The following is a 24,164-nucleotide window of genomic DNA, read 5'->3' as shown; positions in this document are numbered from 1 at the left end:
GTTCAAAGAACAGTCACTTTATGTCAACTTCAAATCATTTATTGTACATAAAAAATAAAAGTATGTCACGAAGAGGCAGAATGTATTTCCTATTAGGCTGACTGCAATGAGGGTCGTGCTTGTTGTCTTATTTCCTTTTTATTTCAGGGAGGACTCGTCGCAAGAAATACAACACGGTGTGAAACAGGGTTCTTACAACAGAAAGGAATGACTGTCGCACTTCCTTAAAAAAAAACAAAAAACAGCAAATAAAAAAGAGAGAGAACTTCCCTTATCTAGCCATTTTGGCATCATTTTCAAACATTTATCATCTCTTAGAAAACAGTTTGCTAGCAAAATAGCATTAAGACATTATCAAGTAAATAAAACACAGAGAACAGGATTGTAATAGAACATTTCTTCCAAAAAGTGCTGCATTTCCGATGCGATCCGACATGAGCACGACGCTTCCAGAATTTAAGACGTCTACTGACTGAACCTGTCACATTACAGTGACGGTGGTCGTGTTTTGTTACATTACTGTTAACAATGAGTTTACAATACTTTGGACATTTGGTCGTGCCGGATGTTGCGCTCGCTAAAGAGAAGCTACACGTACATGCTAACGGAAACATGTCATTAGGCCAAAAGGTATCGCAGGCGGAGGTTAACGGGAGGTGGAAGCTGTTTTTCTCCAACCACGGCGCTCTTCTGTAGTACCTCCTATGACTGTAGCTGGGAAGGCACAGCTGAAGGATAATCACTAAAAAAACACAACATATTGAACAAAGGAAGTGAAAAAAATGGCCCACATATTTTTTTAAGCTGAGTGAAGAATTGCTCCTTTTTTTTCCCGGGTCTGTTCTGGGTGGATCGGGGTCCAGGTGTGGGTTCTGGGAAGGCCAGAGGTCTCAGGTAGAAACAGTGTAAAGGATGCTACTGCTGGGCTTTCTTCGCTAGAGCCTCGGCCTCCTGATGGCGGGGAACGGGAGAAGAAGGGGGAGAGTGTGTTAGAAGAAAATGGAGGATATTGGTTTTTATACCACCTTCCACAGTTTATTGGGGGGGGAGAAAAAAAGAAACACTGTTTCTATGGTAACCGGCACACCTCTGCAGTTCTGGTTGTGACAGAGAGGAGGTGCCAGTATGCAGCGATGAGAGAGAGGAAAAAAAGGCTTGTGGAGGGAGGATATCATGAACAGATGTATTATGCAATGTGTTGGTTTTCTGTACGGAAATCCCACCGGGGAAACAAATACATAGACAGACATATATCTATGCCTATTTGTAGAGAGAGAGAAACAGAAAGATATCGAGAGAGAGAGAGAAACAGAGAGAGAGCAAGAGAGAGAATGACAGAGTGAGAGATAGAGAGGGAGAGTGAGAGAGAGAGAGAGAGCGAGAGAGAGAGAGAAACAGAGAGAGAGCGAGAGAGAGAGGGGTCGTCTCTGTAGTCAGAGGGAGAAGAGGACAGTTTCAGAGAATACAACCAAAACTAACCAGCCTCACACCCTCGGTCCTTCTCATATTGTTTTGTTTTCTCCCCCGTACATAAACATTTTAAAGGTGACCTATTATGGCATCTAATACCTATTTTAAACAGGCCTTGAATGTCTTAAAAACAAGCTTTTGATTGTTTTTGCTAAATAAATTAGAAATTCAGCCTCTGAGCCATGTCTTTATCATCCCATTCTCTAACCTCATTATCTATGCAGGATTCAAAAAACAAAAACAGACAAAAAAAACTCAAGACCTGGCTATTAACAAATCAAACATGTGACCACATGTAATCAGTTAATTGTGTATTGTATTATTGTTTATACTATTATTTTGGATTGTGTTGTAAATATTGTGTTTTACTTTTAATGCTTCTGTTTTAGGTGTAATGTTTTATAACATCTTGCCAAAATGACTACAGTTGTGAATTAGCCAGTTGGCTAAAACTGGCGGATTTACAGTAATGTTGATTAATGTGTACTGTCCTTTTTTAAATAAACTGAAACTGAAACTGAGGCACTGTGCTGATTGGCTGCCTGAAAGACACGATACACCGCTACGAAAAAATGGCGAAAGCTCCGGCCGGCGGAGTTAGTTGTGGGCGTGGTTTCACGCATCGGAGGCCAACCTATGTAAATCGCGGGCCCGTCGTTACGTAACGACGGGAGCAGAATCTGAACGGCTCGTAGATCCACATCACACTGGACGGCTCATCTGGGCGGCTGTACAGACACTGCAGAATTTGGTTGCTTTCCTCCTTCTCTGAGTGAAAAAACGTGTTTTTCTTAATAGGTCCCCTTTAAATATCCCTAATTGCACCAATCCTGGGGATCAGTCTACTCATTACCACTAGGGGTGGGCAAAAATATCGATATGGCAATATATCGCAATACTTTTCCAGCCGATTCAATATCGATATTCAAAATTTGAATATCGATTTTTTTTTTTTTTTTTATCCCCGATTTTTTTCCCATTATATCACCCAGTGCTCCTACCTAAGTGACAGTCCTGGGCATTGCCACTCTCTACCAACCCTGGGAGGGCCCTGCACTGAGCTCCGGTTTTATTTCACGTTTTATTTCATTTTATAATTTATTTTTTATATAACACAATTGCCTGTCCTTAAAAAATGAAAAATAATGGACAGAGGTTTATTTATTTATGGATTTATATCTATACTGACTGATCACTGTGCATGTCCTTGGTTTTAGTACCCATCTTTCTTGTGTTTATTATCATTTGCCACATAATTAAAGCAACCTCATAGTAAATTTAATGTTAATTTCATATGATGTAAATAATATGAAAAACATATACAAATATGTTGTAACTTTAGCTTGTATAGTTATAATAAAACATTGTTTTGACTCAGTTTGTCCCATGAATTGTCACTATAATCTGATGAACGTACAACTCGGATTTTAAGATCCATCACTATCATCTGATGTACATATATACAACTTGGATTTTAAGATGTGTAATGCATTTTTAAATTTTTCGGTGAACTATGTAGAATATAATAATCGGGATATCGCATAATCGGGATATCGCAATGTGTATCGTATCGTGGCTCAAGTATCGTGATGCGTATCGTATCGTGAGGTCCTTCCCAATACCCACCCCTAATTACCACATAAGAACAACCGTATAAGTTTGTTTCGTATGAGTTGGGGGGGAAAGTCTAGTTCCGAGGCAGGACGGGTGTTTTACCACCTTCAGGCTCTTACCTTCGAACCTGGAGGAGCAGTCAGTCCAAGAAACGCATACACTGCGTTGTCCTCTCGGGCGTCGAAGAAGGCCTCGTAGTTCTAGAGGAAGGAGGATCGATATCAGATAATCAGTTCCCTGCACTCGCATCTCAACAACATCCCTAGGAAGGATCATGTGAATCAGTGCCCTGAAGCAGCGACGTGAACAGCTGGAGCTGTGTGAGGGAACGTCTCCGTGGTCAGAGGGAGACGAGGACAGTTTCAGAGGATACAACCAAAACTAAACAATATCACATGCTTTACCCATCAGTCCTACTCATAGTATTTCCTTTTTGTTTTCTTCCCACACAGACATTTCAAGCCCTACAGTTGCAGCAGTCCTGGGTATCAGTCAGTGTCATCCTGCATGTGAACATCCCATCCAGCCGTCCGTTAGATCCACAGCACGATCCCACATACACTGCATGCATCCTAAACACCCTCCGCACTTGTAAAAGGAGTCAATTAGCGCGGCTGATTTAATGACTGGTATTTTCTTTTAGTTTTGTAGATTAAGTCTGAGCTGGGCCACACCCTGGGTGAAGACACGAGTGTGAAAGAAATCATTAAACACTCATGCAGTGCAGATCCGTGCCCTGTGGGAAAGGCAGGGCACATCATGAAGAACAGTTACTGGACTGTTGAGCTGTTAAAATCTGCTTTTCACCAGAATCCTCTCACAAAACTGCAACATGTCAGTGATGGAGCCGCAAACTGCCCAGGGTGGAGGTGGCATAACCCCGACCATGACCCAAAATAGGATTAAAGAAGGTATAGACTGAGAGTGCCCAACATTTTGTGAAAGTGCTACTAACTCTGAATTAGTTTAGATTTTCTAAATTGACTCAGCAAGCAAAAACAAAAACAATACATTCAAATAACTACAAATTTTGTTGAAATGTTCCCTTTGATAGAGCTTTGTATTAGTGGAGTTTGTATTTTCTATGTGTTTTCACTCAATATCTCCAATTTTCCCTCATCACTCAGTTTCCCTTTCATCATCCGACAGTTCGACTAATGCCCGGAGCAATCATTTCCTCACCGTTAGGTTTGAAAGCAGCGGAGGCCTTGTTCACTAGTCCAGAAACTATGTGGCTGAGAGTTCGGCTGGGACGCGTACCTCTCTCAGGCTTGCAGTCTCCAGCGCTCGGTGATCAAAGCACAAGAACTGCTTGTATTTCTGATGAGAGGACATTTTCTCACATAATAGACATTAATAATCCTCCTGTCCAGGTGCCAGCAGCCAGTTATAGTGCTACTTGAGTTTATAGTTTACAGAGAAAATCCAGACATATATCAAGAAAAAGACCATCATTTGAAAGCTGACCATATTAAGAGTTTCAAAAGTTGAATTATTTGACGTTTGGCCACATTTGATTTGAATGTTTAATGTTATAAAATTACATAGGATCATCAATAATGTATGAGGAAGCCCCGTCCCTTTAAACATGAAGCTGTTTTTAACTACAGGTAACAATAAAAACTGGACGCTTAAAGATAAGACAGTAAATAATGTCATTTCTAGTCAGCGTTGAACTAAGCTAAGCTTCTGCCACCAGTTTCAACTTTAACTGTGAAACATTAAGATATTTCCAATCTTTACATCTATTGAGACTTACATCTCAAAACAGCTCCTTGAGGTACTGCTTAACCCTTTACTCTCTCACACTGTATCAATAACCTGTCATCATCTTCTCATGCAGCGCAAAACAGGTTCATAATGACAATGTTGCCGTGAGCAATGACAGGAAGACTGTTTTCAGGCTGATTAGGTGAAGTAGGGATGGGAATAGAGATTTTTATGATTCCAATTCCATTTTCGATTGTCATTTAGTAAAAAAGACAACAATGAGGTAAATGGTGCTAATATGATAGGCAGTGTTCGTTAGTTAATTAGTTACCTGCAGTATTGGTAGCCAAGGACATGCTAACGTTGCTGCTGCTGGGTTAAGAATTACTGACGTTGGTCCGGAGCGGATAGACAACGGGACATTCATTGATTATTAGCGCATACCGTGTGCGCAAATGTTTTAGCATGTTGGTAGTATTTCCTCCGTTTGACGAAATTTTCACTTGGTATTGCAAGTTGCCCTGTCGTTGTCTTTTTTACTGAAATGTAACAAGACTTTTAAGCATTTGTATCGGGGGCCATGTTTACTATTGACTGCCGGCTTACAAACGTTGCGTAGCAACGTGTTTGATGACATAATTTGTGCCCACTGGAAACGAAAAGAGAATTGTTTGTTCCAAAGAACTGAAACACTGGGAACCGGTTCTGAAGAAGAACCGGTTCTACATTCCCATCCCTAGGGTGGAGCGATAGTGACATCCATATACTCATCAAATTCTCTTTTATTTCCATAAGTTTGCTTTTCTTCCGGGCAGCATGGTGGCTTAGTGGTTAGCACTGTTGCCTCACAGCAAGAAGGTTCCCGGTTTGACTCCCTGGCCCGGCAGGGTCTTTCTGTGTGGAGTTTGCATGTTCTCCCCGTGCTTGCGTGGGTTCTCTCCGGTTACTCCGGCTTCCTCCCACAGTCCAAAAACATGCGTAGTAGGTTAACTGATGATTCTAAATTGCCAGTAGGTGTTAGGGTGAGTGTGTCTGGTTGTCTGTCTGTATATGTGGCCCTGTGATGGACTGGTGACCTGTCCAGGATGAACCCCTGCCTCTCGCCTGAAATTGGCTGGGATAGACTCCAGCAGACCCCCGTGACCCTGCAAAGGATAAAGCGGGTATAGATAATGGATGGATGGATGCTTTTCTTCCTTGCGTTTAAGATGACCTAGTGAGATTTAAGAATAGCACCTGTCTCTGGCTCTCAGGTTTAATCATCCGAACCGTACTGTGATGTGTTTTGGAGGTGATTAGTCCAGAGCTGTCAGCAGTCCACTCGTCTGGAACAAACAAACAATTGAGGCTCTATGTTGCTCAAAAACAGCATGAAAAAGACGAAATCTCCTTCCCTTTTCCTGGTCACATGTACCCCGATCTTTCGTGTTGTTGCTGCATTCTTGGTTTTCTTAGCAGAATAAACTAGTCTAGACTAGTTAATCTATAGTAGACTCTAGGTAAGGTTAGCTGGAAAACACTGCTTGAAAAGTGTCTTATCTTCATCCATACTGGTATAAAACGCAGCCTCTCAAACGATGGACTGTGAGCTCTCTCGGTCAAGTGTGAGCAGGTTTTTAGGACAGTTTAAGGACCAGCACCTGGATCCTCAACTCTCAGTCTAACCTGAACTCACACGTCGGCAGGACTGGTTTGAACAGGATATGAGCCAGCATGTTAACAACTTACCCATCCTCCAATCACAGAAGATCATGAGCATCAATTCTCATTGCTGTCTGGCCTCCTCTATTTAAGACCAGTACTGACGAACATTTCCACTTTTCAACCAGCGAGTTTCTTAACGTTGTCTGTCTGCTGTGTAGCTGTGAGTTGTGTAATGCCCACAGGATTCATGATTTGCTCCGTCTGCTGCTGCTGAAAGCTGAGTTGTCAGGATACATTTGAGAAACAACCCAGAAACCAAAACAAAGAGCCACAACAAAATAAATGTAATTATTCTGTGTATCAGAGGTGGTCTGGCGCATGATCTTGTTGATAAACCCTTTTCAGAGGTTACAAATAAAAAATACTGACAAAGCCAGCTTAAAACATCCGTATTTAAAACCCCCTATCTGTGATTTGTGTGCAGTGAAGACATGCATGTACGCAGGAGTCATGGGATCGTTACAGCTATCAGAGTAACCCTGTGAACGACCTTGAGCCAGTAATTCAGTGACTGATTGTCTCACCCCACAATATTTGGTCTCATTAAATATCTGGGGCGGCAGAGGGTTCCCGGTGGCGGGCCTGGACTCCTCGGGCACATTCTCCCTCATCCACTTCCTGTTCGCCTCGTTGGCCGCGATGTCACACTCCTCAAACTCAATCTTATTGGCTGCCAGGAAGCCCATCACATCCTGCTGCTGCTTTTTAATCTGCATGTGGAGGAAATAGAGAGAAAAAAACAGAAGGGGAAGTTGTCAGTCGCGGCCAAGTGTTAACTTCAGAATTATGATTCAGCAGAAAGGCTTCTGTTCGCCGTACTATCATCAGTCTGCTTCAGAAATGAGGAAATGTCTACAGAACCTCCAGATAGACAGAACCGTGGGATAATGAAGATGTTGCAGAGTGGATACAAGAGTGCAAATAACTCTGCAATCAATCTGGTGGGTTTGTATGTGTATATGTATGTATGTGTGTGTCTGTGTGTGTGTGTGTGTCCATGTGTGTGTATGTGTGTGTGTGTAACTCTGGTCCAATGAGCTCCCAGGGGGCGTGTGCAAGAAGGAGGATGGCCCTAGAAGGCCAGACGGAAACCAACAGCTCCTCTGGGACTCCAGAGGAGGTAACTGGTCAAACACGAGCCAAATAAGGTCTGCTACACGAAGACGCACACACAAACCCAGCCTCGACTGCAACCACACACACAGCTTCACACACCTCAAACCAAACTACACCACATTAGCTGCAAAAGCACCACACGCATCTATGTGTCACCTTGCTGCCAGCTCCAGGGGCTCCTCCCAGCTTCACGGCATGCAGATGAGACAGGTGGATTATTTAAAAGCCATCTGTTGAAACAACACTGGGGCATGGAAATGAGGAGGCTCACAGAGCTGGCAGATTAGAGCCGTGGCACAATTTGAATCAGTTAATGGCAGTTGCACTAGAGAGGGCAAAGTCCTAAAACCTGCCCCCACTCTCTCTCACTCTCTCCACCTGCTCAGCGGGGGTTGAAGCAACCGACCGCAACACCCCAGACACTTAAACACTGCTTCTCTGAGCACAGGTAAATGTTTCTCTGGAAGAATCTGCACAGCTTTCAACGTCCCGTCCTCCACTCAGTTCCCATTTGCATCTTACGAAATCGACCCACTTGATACTAAACTGCTCTGATGATGATGGGACTATTTTCTCTTTCACTTTGCCACACTGGCCACAGCCCCAGCAAGCTCGCATTGTACCGCTGGCAAGCAAAATTAATTCATAAGACCCACTGGCCCCCTGCCATCTGCCCCCGGCTCTAATTGCACAGTGGGAACTCCCAGCTTTGCCCATTTTAGATATTCTCTCGTGTCTTCGGCCTTGAATTGAGCCCCTGGTGATTTTAACATGGAGGACAACACTGTCCCTGGCTTTGAATGCGGTCATAAACAAGTGCTCTTCTCCTTCTGCCAAGAACAATCAACTCCTTATCTATTTCTCTGGAATGCCACAAAATGAGTCCACTGTCGTTCTGGAGTGAGCCGGTATGAGGTCTGGACCCAGACAACGGGCAGGACCTGCAGGTTTCCAGCATGATATCCATGACTCACGCTTTGTCTCGCAGTCTGTGTTGTTCTTAGCTACAGAATAGAGCATGCACTTGTATGCAAATGTAAGCTTAAACGAATGTCATGCAAATGCCGGACATGGAAATGTGTCCCTGATTCGTTTCTTTTATCCTGACCGAGACCAGGTACCACCTGGACAGGCTTGCTGTGTGGAGACAAAGGTGAGGCGTCTATCTCTGCACCACCTTGGTTCACCCTGACCAGTCTGAGCATCATCCATATATCTATTTAATGGCTTTAGACTTTGTAGGGATGTTCTTTGGTCCTGATAAGTGACTTTGGTCGTCAGCCAGTACCACAGGCTGGTGAGTGGGTTAGACCGTGTGCCCTCGGTTTATCTCTAGGGTTGATTTCCATCAGATGTTGTAAAAGAATTGATATGAAGTTTATTAACTGGTGTTAAAGACTTGTCATATCAGATGATACTGTCACCTTTGTGCTTCGTCATGGTTTCCTTTAGTGTTGTGAGAAGGTGAAAGTTTCAGTTACGTTATGAAACATTTCAACATCTGTTACTCCAGGTCCGATGACATTTCAACAGATGTTCACTCATGGCTTTTCCAACACCCTGACATGATCATTGGTGAAATTCCTTAACTCATATCGGTTGCACATCTTGTATATGGCAAGTTAACAAATGTTAGCATGCTAAAGGGCTCGACAGTTATGAAGAGCATGATAAACACTGAAACAGCTTAACATGTTGGCACCGTGACAAACCCTTCTCACAACTTTCCTTTGACACTTTCTTTCATGGGAGCCGCATCATTGGCTGTAGTTCCTTTTCAACAGCTCACGGATGTTGCTGGAGGGACAATACACAGTGTCCCTCACAGCGCTGATAGCTGCAGGCACTTAATCAGCAGGCCAGAGGCAAAAAAATAAAATAAAGTTGTTCAATGTCACAGTATTTCCCTCCGTCCAGACTTGCATCAGAGACTCTGGCTCTGTAAAAATCTCTCCAGCACATTCTCAGTGGGTTTAAGATACCGGTGTCACCATCTATGAATATATTTGTGGCATCAGGGAGGAAGCATAAAATCTACTCATGGAGGAGCTTTGTCATTCAGTCATTTCAGGTAGTCAGCTGACTTTTTTCTGGGGCGAGCATGATGTTGCTGAACTTAGCCTTAGAGGGGACCTATTATGGTATCTAATACCTATTCTAAACAGGCCTTGAATGTCTTAAAAACAAGCTTTTGATTGTTTTTGCTAAATAAATTAGAAATTCAGCCTCTGAGGAATGCCTTTATCATCCCATTCTCTAACCTCATTCTCTATGCAGGATTCTGAGTGGGCGGGGCTATGATAATGAGGCACTGATTGGCTGCCTGAATGACGCGATACATCGCTACGAAAAAATGGCGGAAGCTCCGGCCGGCGGAGTTAGTTTTGGGCGTAGTTTCACACATCGGAGGCCAACCTATGTAAATCGCTCCTGTCGTTACGTAATGACGGGAGCAGAATCTGAACGGCTCGTAGATCCACATCACACTGGATGGCTCATCCGGGCGGCTGTACAGACACTGCAGAATTTGGTTGCTTTCCTCCTTCTCTGAGTTGGCAGGCTGAGGGGAGACCACTTTATATATGTTAAAGCAAGAAAAAACCTGTTTTTCATAATAGGTCCCCTTTAGCCTTAACTAGCTGAAGCAAGCCACGGTCTGCCCCCGCAGGTTTGAAGGGTGGACACCCTAGACCGTAAAAAACAATGGACGAAGCATTAGTCATGTGACCCACTGGTTTCTCCGGAGCAGTGCTAAAGCCTGTTTGTTCGTACTGAGCGCAGCCGTGTTGCGTTTGAAGCTGACGGGAACATCCCCACCATACAGTATGTCAAGCAAAGTTAGCCTTGGCTACCAGCCGATCCCCGCCGTAATATTTCCAGAGCTGCCAGCTGACACTTACAGTGGAATATATTCACACATGTCACGTGTTGTGTTGATTTGATGGAGAGATCAAAGATTACTGCCGCGTTTAGCGTTCAAACTGATGACTGCTTTGGCAGCCGGACAATTAAGGATGAGGAAGTGATAATGTCAAGCCATTGGCTGAGTCGACTGTGAGTTATTGGAAATAAATGTAATGCTTTAAGTTCTCCTGGGTTGGTACAAAAGCTGTAAATATGTTTATTTTCTGCACTACAGTTGGGCAACATGGGAGGTGATGGAGATGCCTCCAGTGGCCAGATGAGGAAGTGCAACAAATCTTAGCTCTACATGAGCTTCAACCCGGAGGTCGAGTGGTTGGTGCTTGGTAGACACCACGGTGGTGCATTACTTTGGGACAGGCTCAATGTGGTCCCATCAGACCACATGGCCTTTCTTTAGCACTCCAAAGTGCAGCTTATGCTCCCTAGAAAACAATTTGCTTTCTGGTGAGTCTAAAGAACTAAAAAGTATTTTTCTCAAGGAAATGCTATTTGACTATTAAACATGGCCTTGAGTTTTACTGTTTTTTTTTCTTTTTTGATCAGATTCCAAAAATGTAAGTGATCTCAGATTACAGCTCTACAACCTCCTTAGATAGTTTATTATTATTATTATATATTACATTATTGATCCTATTATTATTCTTGGTGCAGACCAATCATTTGAACCTTCTGATATAAAGCTACATCCGCCATTTTAAGACATGGTTGTTTAAATAATGAAAAACCCCTCAGTTCTTGCCGGCTATAAAGTATCAATCACTCTAGTACTTTTCCAGTTGGGGGAATTTACCTCCTGTCATTTTAGATGAAAAGTAAAAAGTAACGCAAAAGAAAACAGGGATAAAACAATGAGCAACAAATATCCAAACACAAATAAGCAGAACCTGTAATTCTTTTTCGTGTCCAAATGGCAGCGGACAGCTGCAACAGGTGGCCGAGCGTCTGCTATTGCAGCAGGGTGTTGGAGCCTGCTGTCTTAATACAATTAACTTTAACTACCGCTACTGAAATGTTGCTATTTCACAATTAAAACCCACAGACACTTCGTAATTTCAACATTTCTCAACTAAAGGCCCCAATAACATGCATCTGGACACGCCTTAGGCTTCTCCAGCGACCAAGGCTGGTCGCAGTGACAGCCAGCAGGGTGGAGTAAGTAAGTGACTGGATCTTTATCTGGAGATCCAAGTGTGATTCCCAGGATTGCTGGGATTCCATCCTCTTCAGTGTTATGCTTTTAGTTTCACTGCAGCCTCTCATGTTGCAAATGAGCACAGATGAATGAAAATTTCTGACAAACTAGACGCTTAGTCAGCCACAGCTGTGGGAGGAGGAATTTGCATTGTCATGCAATGTGGTTTACATTTCTCAACGTCTTGTGAGAGCTGTGGCCGGCCGATGATATCCGATTCAGAGCTGATCAATTCTATAAAAAGAGGTCACAGCGCTAATAGCTGCTCGGCAATGTCAGTCCATTTCAGGCATCGACTGACTGGACTACTGTATGTATGCACAATGCAGGCTTAGATCAATAAGGTGGAGACTGATTGAGTCGCCTCAGTTGACCCGTTAGGGTCAATTCATGTTTATTTCAATCAAGCTGAGAGTAAAACACATTTAAAGTACATTTGTAAAACAATGTTCTCCACAGATAAGACCTAATAACCTTTCTTCTGTGTCTGAGGCCCAACATTTGTATCCGCCATCTGGGCTTAAGGAAACGTGAATCAACACCAGCCCTGTGTGTTTGTGAGGGATAAAGGTTCGCCTTGATTAGATCAGGCCTGATGTTCTGCTGAAAACAGTCGCTTACTGGAATGTTACCACCAGCGGCAGCCTCCACCCAGTCCGCAGCTCAGCCCTCGTTACAAAAAGACTCTCTGCTCGGACTTTGTGCCATTCCTGGAGCTAAAACAGCAAAAGGAAAGAAAAGTGAAAATAACTCGAACTAACTTGTTTGCTTTGTTGAATCCAAAGCAGAAGGAAGTCCAGTGACTGATGGTCATAAACATGTCATGGGCATATCATAACCACTACAGATGCACAATCAGGGCGTTTATTGTGGAAATGAGGAAGTTGAACAACAAATTGGCTTGCAAGTGTTTCGCCTTCTTCAACTGACATTAATTCCCTTTCTGTTCACTCTCAAAAACATAGACAAGGTCTGTCTGCAGCCACGACTTGAGATTTGCATGCATGCATTCATGTAAATATTTTAGTTTTTAACACAAATGGCAACAAATAGTAATATTCCACACACAAATGTTGGACTTTGTAGTCTACGCAGATGTTTTCGGACTGGCTGCATGGTGTGTTGGAGCGTACAGTTACATTTGTCTGATCTTGCCTTTAAAAAGCCATTGGCAGTAACTCTAGATGTATCTCTGGAGAGTCCACAATGAGCCGCAACACAGTTTCCTCCAATGAGTCAAACGTTGGGTGTAATAACAATGAAGGCTGGTCTCGTCCAGTTTCAAGAGACACCACCCTCCATACTGCACTGGCACAACTCCATATGATCCTCATCCTGAAAACAACACCATGGCTCCTTTCTGCAAGCCGTTTCAAAGCTCCTATCCTAATGAAATAAGTGGGTAAGAGCATACAAAGTGTGTGTGTGAAACCACAAAACTCAGGCAACCTAGAGAAATCAATAGATCTTTAAAGCGTAAATCTTCTCCCAACCCTCCACAAGTATCTTTGTTGCCAAAATCCAGCCAACTTAATCTTGGTCATTTAATCTATGCGCCACCTCTTCCCAGTCTCCTTCGATGAACTTTGTGCCTCAGCTACATCTTTTCAGAGAAGGTTACGTGGGTCATGTGTGTGAGTTTTCTTTATGAACTAACATTTCAATATACGGATCCCTGTAAATTGATTAAAGTCTACATCAAATCTGTGAGCACCACTTGAAAAGAATGTTAATTTGTAAAGTCTGCTATTTGTCTGCCCGCCCTCGTCACTTCCTACATTGTCTGTAATTAGACCGAGATGATCAAAATCACTGGTGGTTCGTGAAAGCAGACACTGATGCAATCAGTCTAGACGTTTGGTGAAACCAGGGCTTTTTCCATCTACAATTTACCACTTCCGAGATAGCAAAACTTGTAGATATATATTTAAAACCAAAACTAGTGAACACAGACAGACATTGCAAGTGTCATAAAGACAAAGTATATGGCACTTCAATTTGTCTCACTAAACAGTGCACAGTGATGATATCGTGGGTATAAGGAAGTGAGTTTGCACGGCATGGGAGTGCATCAGCTCATGCACTCATGCACTACAGATCAATGAGTGGTAATGCATTTCCCCAGACAGACTCCAGCATGATGATGGCATCACTGCCTCTAGATGCCGTCCACTCTGACCATACAAGAAACTCTGACCCTGTAAGGTTGTTTCTCAGCGTCTGCAGACGTAATTTACAATAAAGTGAAAAAAAGTCTCTCTGTGCTGCCCAAAGAGGAAAGCATAAGAGCTGCACAAACAAGCTGCTCAGTGGGGTCTAGTTCTAAGTCACACAAGAGGATAATACACTTTCAATTACAAGACTGTTTTTGCGGGCGGAAATTAATGCATTCAAGAGTTAAAAGCTTTGATTTCTGAGCTGTTTTTGTCAGAATACAGATGCATGAAAAAATGATTTTCTTGAAAAAACAAAATCACCCCAAAACTTACATTTTCATGAGTTTCTGCTGTAGTCAAATTGATGCAGAGCTTTAGGAAGTCCTAAACACTGATCCGGGGCTGCAGTTGCATGCTTAAAAAGGGGGCCCTAGAGAATTGCATCATCATCATTCCTCCCTACTCTGGAAGAAACTTGGAGGTCTAAAGCTAAAGGTCACGCAGGCTGCATAACAACGAAGAGAACATTTAAGAGTGCACTTTTGAGCAAATCAGATCCTAGGGTGCCCTCTTATCAAATGCCAAACTTCCTGCCTTGGCATCAGGTTGACCCCACACAATTTTAAACACATTATTGATCCTTTTTTTTTCTTTCCTGCATACCATTTCTGTTTGCAGTTGAAAAAAGCTTACAACGATCACTCCAGGAAGCTGTGTGCGAGACCGCAGCTTCGAGAAAAGTGAGCCCGTTACCATTCAGCCCCCCCACAAGCTTCCTTTCTCTGACTTTCTGGGTAACAAAGTTAAAACCAATGGAGAACAGAAGAAAATGCATTTAGAAAAAACTCTCCAAAGTCACAGAGAGAGAGCAGGACTGCATGTTTACTGATGAGTCAGAGAGACCACTCCAGACTGAGGGTGACAGCTTGATGGGCATCAGTTGGCCGAGTTCAATAAAAGTTCAGCTACCCCTCCTATCAAACCCTGGATCATCTACATAAATCCGAGCTGAAAGAGCTCGGGTTGGACAATCCACGCCTTTGTCTCATTCCTTACCGAGGTGGATCCGGAGGACGATGCAATGAACACTTTGATCACCATGTTATCCCTGATGCTGGCACAGGTCCGTATACAGCGTGCTCGGCGCGCCCTGCTTCCCTTCGCAGACCCTTTGCTGGGCGAAGCAGCAGCGGGACGATGCAGACGAGAGCGACGAGGAGACCCTGCAAAAGCTGGAGAAACGCGTGTGTGTGTGTGTGTGTGTTGCAAGCCAGCGCAGACTATCTCCACCAATGCTCCTGATCTCGCCTCTGGACTGAGCCTCGCATTCCTCCTCCTCCTCCTCCGCCTCCACTCCGCCTCCCCGCCCCTTCAGCCTCTCTGCGCTCGGCCAAAGCGCACACACACACATACACACACACACACACACACACACACACACACACACACACACACACACACACACACACACACACACACACACACAGTGGCGATAGGCCTGTCAAGATGGCAACACTTTCGAGGCGACATTGTCTGCATGTGTAGGCACAGAGCCTTTGTCTGCAGGCCAGACTCTGGCCATTGTTCTGCAAGTGTGTGAGCATGCACTGCTGCGTTGTGTCCGAGGTAATGCATGCAGGATGAGGGGCTGAATATATTGATTTTTTTTAATAATAAACTGATTTTTTTTCTCTCTCTTAGAGAGCTTTTTGTGTAACAGGACAGCTTCTCCAAGTGCCGTCTTTATTAAACGGGCTTTGTGGGCCCCCTGCAGGCGTCTGTTGCAGGCGACGCAAGGCTTTTATTTCCCCCCCCGAAACGATTTTATAAAAAAGCCGACTGGCAAATTAAAAAAAAATAATAAAATGTGTCGGGAGAGGAGTTGGGCGCCATATTGGAGTGAAACGGCGGAGTGGATTTGTGCAGAAATGTCTCCCCGCCGGGCGGCCGCCGGCCGGAGAGGTGCGCTCCCGCTCGGACACGAGCCGGCGGGGACGCACGGTGTTGCTCTCTCTCTCCGTGCGGGTTGCTCTCTCTGGTTTCCCCGGCCTTTCCTCCGGCCCCGCGAGGAAACCAGAGAGACCAAAACGCAACTCTCCCGTCCATTCCCGCGGCCGTCCTTTCCCGTCTCTGCCTGCAAGGAGCCATTCGAGCCGCGAACATCACCGGCTCCCAAATTCCAAGTGTGTTCTGCGGGCCCCGAATGGCGTCACCTGATTGGCCGAGCAGCCTATCAATCACGGCTTTGGCCGCACCCCTCCCCCCATTCAACCACTCGCCTCTCTGTTCCAGTGTGTTTACTACACTGCCGAGCATAAGGGAGACACTCGTCTTCACATGCACTGAACCCACTAAGAAAAACAGTTTTTAGTTGTATTTTGTAAGAACACCTCCAAGAGATCAACATGCCCAAGAGAAAGGTACGTATTCTCATGATAACAAAAATATTTTCACGGGGATATCAGCCATTAGTGCATTGCAAAGGATTGTGAAGACATCCCTCTGAGACATTACTTAATTATAACGCAGTGAATAATCGTTATTCGTCCCTGGTAATTTTTGGCTATTTTCTAGATATAATCTAAATTTTTTGTGTGTGAGAATGAATATTTTCCTGCCCGGGCACGGCCTTTAAATCGCGTCTTAGAGTGCGAGCCGCTGTCCTTTTGGGGAGTCAGAAGTCTTGGTCTCCATGCAGTTAAAGCACAAGCAGCAGCCATGCTTTGCAGCTCTTGTCCACCTTCGTCGCCGACCTATCGAGAACAAACGCTTCGCTTATCGCCGTTCCGCCACCAAACCGGCCGCAAGCCCCCCCAGAAATTTCTTTAGTACCTTTACTTTGCATTTTGACCGCGAAAACAAACATTCGCCGTCGCGTTTCGATAAAATTATATATTTTCTCTCTTTGTTCGTAGTCCCAAATGGCTGCGATGGCGCGCCTGTGCCGCGTGGGGGCGCCCGCGAGCCCCGGCAGGTCCCTCCCCCTCCACAGACTCTCCCGCGCCAGCTTTCAAATCTCAGCTCCATGCATTGAATGAGAGAAAGAGATGGGGGAGTGAGAGGGAAAAGCAGGGCCTGGACCCTCAAAATGTGGCTCCAGAGACCCACATGGCCATGGGCTCGCAGCCCACTTGTGAAATCCAACATTATTCCCACACTTCAGGCCCTTTAATCAATTAAATCTACCTGTTTTGGGACTATTTTTTTATTTTCCCCTGAAACTAAAAAGTCTTTTCAACAAGTCTTCAACTAACTGAAATATGCAGCAGACCCGTCTGGCAGCTGTTTGCTGTACATATAAACACCAGTTTAAACACGGGAGGGTTATTTTTGTCAATTTATTCAGATTTTAACCTGTTCTGTTTGTGTTTTGCAGTCACAGGGAACAGAAGGCGGAGAGAAGGAGGAGGTAAGAGGGGACCTTGTGGAGTCACTTCTTCTGCATTTGATTAAAATTTAATCTCAGTGTGGGGTGAAGGAGTTGTGTTTTGGGGAACGGAGAGCATTTTTGCATGTAATTCAGATGCATACTGTCTCAGTCGAAATAAAACCCTAAATGATGACCGTCTTTGCTCTTTTTCAGCCCCAGAGGAGATCAGCTCGGTTATCGGCGGTAAGCAGACACGCAAACACTCATTAACCTCAGTAACGCCAACAGGTGGCATTAGGAAACATAAACTGTGTTAAAACGGTGAAATATATGTTGATATCAGGAAAAAAGCATCATATTGCCTTTAAATGATTGGAGAAAATCATTTAACATAATTTGCTTACTATTAAATCTTAATTATAACAATAGAGAACAGGTAAATGTGTTGTTTTAAATACCAACACTTGAAAATAACTTTATAGCAAATATACAGCATATTGGGTTGCGTTAGAATGGTCTCATAGGTGATAAAATAGCATATTACGCCTTTAAAACTTTGATTTGGATTGATTTAAGTTAATAGAAATGGTAGAAACGCCTCCACCTGCAAAACTGAGTATCTTAGCGTATATAGCCATCAAAGTGTCACTTTAATTACTTTAATGTTGCTCGAAATTGCTAAGCATCCTATTTAAACAGATGCAAATACCACAAAGTCTTCAAATTAGGATTTTACACAGATAAACGTCTTTTCTGGGAATATTTCAGACTTTTTTCTCTTTTTGACCTTTTTAAACGTGTTTTTTTTATACAAGTACCTGTGAGATGCACACGTATAAGACAGCCATGCAGGAAAAGGTCACCGCCATGTTCAGCCTATGCAGTGTTGAGCATTAGTTTTGTGTTTTTTCCAGAAGCCCGCCCCACCTAAGCCGGAGCCGAAGGTGAAGAAGCCGGCAAAGGTAAGACCTGAACCTGCGCCGCGAAGGAGGCGACGTGTTTCAGAGCTTCAAAAACCCAAACGCCTCACTCTGCTGCTTCTCCTTAACAGAAAGAAAAGGCTGTGAACGATAAGAAGGAGGACAAGAAGACCAAGAAAGCGAAGGAGAACGCCGAAGCAGAGGCGAACGAAGAAAACCACTCTGAGAACGGCGAGGCCAAGACCAACGAGGTGAGCGGGGAGGGGGAGCAGAGAACCGCTTCACCGTCCCTGTACGGTGCAGCCGCCCTGACCTGTGTTTCTGTGTCTGATCCTGCAGGTGGAGGCAGCTCCCGAGGAGGCCAAGGAGGAGGCCAAGTCCGAGTAGCACCACTGCCCACGCTTCCTCCTCCTCTACAACCACCTCTCCTCAGATCCCTCCCAACCAACCAGCCAGCCAGCCCTCCCCACCCCCAAGTCTCTCACGTGGTTTCCCTCCAAGGCGTATTGTTAACAGAGGAATATTTTTATCAATGATTTTATAAGTATCCGTACAGATTTTTAGCACAAAAAGCAAAGCTGATTATGGAGCGCCTTGCAGATTTGCAGTGGTCATATCAAGTGTCTGCAAGCAAGATAAACACACTAAAATCTTTTTTAAATGGCATTTCATGATTATTGAAGGCTTGTTTGGTGTAGAAAGCGCATCCCTGCCAGATTGGCTATGTCGTGAGTTGTGTATTAGTGTGTTTTTTCCCCTCCTTTCCCCGCTCTGCCCCTCCCTCCCCTTTTCTTCCTCCACGGATTAGACTCTCCTTCCCCGACAGTTCGGCCTTTATCCATGTTTTATTAACGGTTCAGCCATGTTAATGTGGGTGATTCTTTTAGACCTCTAAATGTGCAGTGAGTTTCCCTTTGCTTCTGTCTCATGGTCTCGTTTCCTTTCTCTCTCTCTCTTTCTCTCTCTCTCTATTTTTTTCTTTTTTTTTTCAAAGAAATTGTGTTTTAAACAAAACAAACAAACAAAAAAAAAAGCGTGTTTAAGCGTGTTGTCCATAAGAAAGAGGAAGACGAACATGTGAAACATTCCGGGAACAGCCTCCAACCCGTCTCCTAGACGACCCTGCGTGTAAAACAGCTCCTGCTCCATCCAGGCTGTGTCGGCGTCAGCTTTTCTAAACACTCTGTTTTTGGGTTTTCTTTCTTTATTTTGTTTTCTTTAAAAAAAAAAAAAAAACAGTTGAATTTGGATCCCTCCTCTGACAAATGCAGGTGTCTGGTCCCTCTCTTATGTTCTGAAATTCTCTTAATAAAAAGAAGTCCTGGGAATTTTCCTCGAATCAGCGTCTCCAGTTTGCTTCTTTAAGGGGAATCGGGGTTCGAGTTCACGGAAACGCATATAGAGGGTCTAAATAAAGGCAGCACACGTTTTGCAGGTCGACACACCCGTGTATCATCTTGAAATTCAAATCTGTACCTCTTTCATGACCTTTGCCGCCGCTATTATTAACCGTAGGATCTTTTATAAGAACGGCTTCAGTGTTTTTGCAACGCCTCTTCCTGCACGGGAACTTGAACTACTGTGGTGACCTTTGACTTGCCAACGCAGGTGTGTCCTCGTGACGCTGCTGCTGCTGCTGCGTGACTCCTGACCGGGGCGAGCCGATTCCGCCCCGCTTTCGTGTCGTTACACATTCAAAACTTGTTGATCCTCTGAGCTTAATTTGTCTGCATCAGTTCAGGAGTTGAACCTGATTCATTGGCTATCTCTGTTGCTACGGGCTCAAATGGAGGCTGGGCTAGCAACAGGCTACGACACTGGTCCGGCATTCCCTGATAGGGAATGAATATTCCAGGGAGACATTTTGCTCTCGCCGTCTTGGCCCTTCCAGATTTATGGCTTTTGTGAACCACCAGAATATTGAAGTGGAGGAGGACATGTATTCAACAGCTGACTGAAGGCCTCTCTAAAACCTTTTGGGGAAGCTTGTACATCTTCTCCAGGAGCAGACGGCTGTTATCCTCCCCCTTCATGCTCCAGTCCCTCATATTAAACTCCTCATGAACTCATGCATGGGTTCTGTGACCCACATTTACCTCAATCCTGAAGCAGAAGATCACTGGCTTATTGGATGCTGTCATATCAAGAGAGCTCCATGTTTACTTGAAGCATACACGGCTGCATATGCATGCCGCCCTACTCGAGAGGGGGTAAGGAATTGAAAGCAGTCTACTAACACAAACGCTGTGTGAATAGACGACTCTTATGTGCATTTCCCTCCAGCACCAATAGTGCGACTTGTCTGTCTGCTTGCAGCATTTACTCAACTCCTCATCTAATTTTGGCAGCAGGTAATAATGCACAAGCCCCTGCATTTGTGACTAATATGAGAAAGTGATGCGTAATCCCCTCATGCAGAGCTTTTATCGGGATATGAGATGCGCAGCTCGCTGCAGCAGGGCCCCTTGTTGGTCCCGTCACAGCAGCGGTGCACGCTGCTTTAGTGGTGAGTAACTGGCTGCATGTTTTAACACGGTGCACGCTCGTGTCGGCCTCTCCTCCCGCCGTGGTGTGCAGCAGATTCAGCCCCTCTGACCCGCATTGTCATGGCCGAGCGCCGGGCTCCATTTTGTCGATATTTGGTTGCACGCAGGTGGTTGTTGCATCTTTCCGCCGCTAGATGTCGCCCTTGTCCCACATTTGCAATCCTGCAAGCAGAGGACTGACGTCCACGTCCCCCTGGTGGAGCTTTGATTAACCTCACATTTTATTAACTGATATAATAAGGATGTTACGATTTTTCCCGAGGCATATATCAGAGTGGTGTTAACTACTGATAGAAGACTATAAAAGATGACTCATACGTTTCTAAAAAAAATAATCATCAACTTTCAAAGCTTTGAGGAAAGTCTCCCAGCTCTTCTTTTCATTCCACGCTTCCTTCATCACACCTTTTAATCTCCTGTCTCCTTCATCTGATTAATGCATGTACTGAGATGATCAGATTTATCAATCCCTGCCCCTGCTTTCTTTGTGTGAGAGCTATTGATGAATCCCAGCGTTTTGAGGGGATACTAATAGCTATACACTTTATTGATCCATCATAAAGTTTCAGATCTCAGCCACGGTGGCTTCTGCTTTCTGCACAGCTTTTCTTTCATCTATTCTTGTGATAATCCTCAGCTCCTTCACCTCTAATGATCTGTCCATTTATCCTATCTCTGGTGATCGGCCCCTCTGACTCATTAACAGCTTTGATACGAGGACACAGACCGGCAGCTCTCTCCACTATCTGGCTTCCGAGAGCCCATCAGCCTGTTTTATGTTTTACGACTGAAATAACTGTTTGTTTGCCTGCTGCCTGTTTGTCTGACCCTCTACCATTCATCAGCCTCTTCTGCTTTTGAGCCGTCTAGCCTGGGTAGTCACAAGAGAGTTTCCCCCCAGCAGTTCTTCCTGTCCTCTCTAACTCCCCGTATATGGATGAAAATAGCTGCCCTGACCATTTTTAAACATGCCCATCCCACACCACAGGTTTCAGCCCTGCAGCTATGTCTACCGTCTGTTTTTGTTTTAAAGCCAGACTGAATGTAGATTAATGTCGTCTTAGTCATAATATCCTCCTTACTTTTAATAGCAAAGTGAAAAAAACAAAACTAGAAAGTTGCAACCAACCATTTCCAAAGTACCCAGAATGCAAAATTATTTGAAGTTGCCATTTGGTGGAGGTTTTGTTTTGTTTTTTATTTTGGATCCCCATTAGCGGACGCAGAATGCCAGCTAGTCTTCCTGAATGAAGCTGCTCTGAGCTAAGATGGTGATGTAGCAGCAAAGGTGAGCACTTGACTGAATGACTTGTGGTGAATGCTTTTTTACTTGGATGTGGAACCCTAAAACTTCCTGGTCGAGAGCTTCCACTGGAACGACCCCCCGAGGCTGCACTTCCAGCTCTAAAGGCCGGAGAAGCTTCAGGATCCAACTGCTACTTGCATCAGCAAAGGAAACTCAGTTCATTGCAACCGTTTGGTCTTATTTCGGTCAGACATGCACATAGGGTTTATTTTTAATCACTTTCCGACTTTGCAACTGGAAGGGGTCAGTTGGGATGTGACGTCACTCCGAGAACTGTGACTCTCGAGGTCAAAGAAATGCACCAAATCCTCACAGATGCAAACATTCAGCTAATTCTGTGGTTCATAATAGTTTTTCCTTCTTCACTTAGACAAAGTCATACACATAGAAAGTTACTGTTTGCTTTGTTTTTGTCTGGGGGTGTGTTGCTTTGCTTTTTACACATTGTTGCAGCAGGGAGTCCACTGGAGCGTGTTTAACTCGGGTGTAGCATCATTCCCAGTTCTTCCCATTTCCAAAATCAAGGGGATGCACGGATACTTTGATGGTGAAGTGACTATTTAACAAAGTGGCTTGACTTGTTAATCAGGATTTAAAGAACCAGGTCAGACGTTTCAACTGGAACGCCTCCGATGTCGGAAGTCAAACTTGAAAAGTCTGAATCTATCCAGACTCCAGAATCTGTCACTACCGCTACTCAAGTCAAACGTTCTCCCTGTGTGACAGGTCTGTCTCATCTTATTCCCTTTAAGTCAGACGTACACCTCGCTCTGTTTGCTTCTTCTACAAAGATGTGCCCGGGCTAAATGTAATTTGCAGTGTGGATATGAATCAGTGGGAGTTTGCCATGGACACCCCGCGGCAGCACTGCTGCTCCGCTGTTTTAAAAGGTCGATTCTTCGGGCTCGGGTCACTGTCATTATCGTTTACAACCTCTGAGGTAAATGGAAGCACCAACATGTATCTTCTTACTCCTCTCTCTCTCTCTCACTTTTGACGTGGCAGTGACATCAGACCCTTGTTTATATGCCATCTAGCACAGTTAAGACTTTAATCCACATGTCCCCTTTGGGAGTTCAGTTCACTCTTTAACTTATGTCTCCATCCTTGAGAGTCTGCACTTTAGAAATGATTCACAAAATACAAATATAATCCTTTTGAAAAACAAAAATGGGGGTGGGGGGGCAAAGAAGGAATAAACAGTGTCAGTGGACATAAATGCGTTTTCCTCATTCATCCATGTGTTGTGCGTGGATTTAGCATTTTCAGTCCTCGTGGACTCTGCTCTCTCATCCATCCCTGTCCGCTCTCCACACCTGTGGTCAAGGACTGCATGTTTGCACACGCCTGCTTGTGCGCAGAGCCTATAAAACAAAAGCGTACGTGCGTGCGTGCGTGCTCGTGTAGGTGCGACAAGGCGTGCGGGGGCAGTGGGTTATTCTCTGAGAAAAAAAAACAAAAAAAGGACATGAAGATGACCTTTTACGAGGATGTGATTTTAATCGTGTCCTGTGAACGCAGATGGGCGGGTTGTTGTGGAAAAATAGCGTCATTGTTGCGCTCGTGCGTAAAAGCAGGAGGGACAAAGTGCACGCACACCGTAAACAGGTAAAGGCTGATTTATGGTTCCGCGTTTACACCAACGGAACCATAAATCAGGCTTAAGCTGTCACATTTTTGGCGTGAGAGAGTCGCATACCAACCCTTCCAGACCTGTGGACCTCGGCGTCGCCAGAAATGAGCAGACGTTTTGTGGCACTGCGCGGCTAATAATAACGCGGCTGTGCGAGGACGCCGCTGTCTGGCTGTCTCAAAGCGTTTGCGTCCCCGTGACGGGCTGCTCTCCACGGGGGTGGCGAGCACCGCGGCGGAGGGATGGAGGGATGGAGGGATGGAGGGAGGAGAGCTGGATGCAGATGTGGAACTATTCTCTGTGCACGCAGACAAGATGGGAATGAGTGGGCGTCCGTGACGTCAATCAGTGTAGACACACGCGCAGCGAGGCGCTCCTTTCCCCTTCCGATCCCAGGCTGATGCACGCCTCAAGCATGATTTATGGTTCCGCGTAACCCTACGCAGTAGGCTCTGCGTTGGTGTAACGCGGAACCATAAATCAGCCTTCAGCGCAAACAGCA

General features: G+C 44.7%; 2 protein-coding genes across 3 annotated transcripts; one reads left to right on the top strand and one right to left on the bottom strand.

Moving 5' to 3' along the window:
* Positions 1-119: 119 nt before the first annotated feature.
* sh3bgrl (SH3 domain binding glutamate-rich protein like) lies at positions 120-15,210 on the bottom strand. Its single transcript, XM_061725751.1, has 4 exons — positions 14,944-15,210; positions 7,023-7,208; positions 3,204-3,284; positions 120-951 (listed from the first exon to the last, which is right to left on the bottom strand). The coding sequence occupies exons 1-4, from the start codon at positions 14,986-14,988 to the stop codon at positions 916-918; spliced, it is 348 nt and encodes a 115-aa protein (XP_061581735.1). The 5' UTR covers positions 14,989-15,210; the 3' UTR covers positions 120-915.
* A 939-nt stretch (positions 15,211-16,149) lies between these two features.
* LOC133447206 (non-histone chromosomal protein HMG-14A-like) lies at positions 16,150-19,516 on the top strand. 2 transcript variants are annotated; one of them, XM_061725749.1, is made up of 6 exons: positions 16,150-16,307; positions 17,264-17,296; positions 17,471-17,500; positions 18,175-18,219; positions 18,309-18,428; positions 18,517-19,516. In XM_061725749.1, the coding sequence occupies exons 1-6, from the start codon at positions 16,293-16,295 to the stop codon at positions 18,562-18,564; spliced, it is 291 nt and encodes a 96-aa protein (XP_061581733.1). In that variant the 5' UTR covers positions 16,150-16,292; the 3' UTR covers positions 18,565-19,516. The 2 variants fall into 2 exon arrangements, with proteins under 2 accessions (XP_061581733.1, XP_061581731.1); XM_061725747.1 differs by having other exon boundaries at positions 18,172-18,219.
* The last annotated feature ends 4,648 nt before the right edge of the window (positions 19,517-24,164 follow it).

This window comes from Cololabis saira, chromosome 7, assembly GCF_033807715.1.
Source record: "Cololabis saira isolate AMF1-May2022 chromosome 7, fColSai1.1, whole genome shotgun sequence".
Classification (NCBI taxonomy): domain Eukaryota; kingdom Metazoa; phylum Chordata; class Actinopteri; order Beloniformes; family Belonidae; genus Cololabis; species Cololabis saira.
This window is presented reverse-complemented; position numbering and strand designations above follow the sequence as displayed.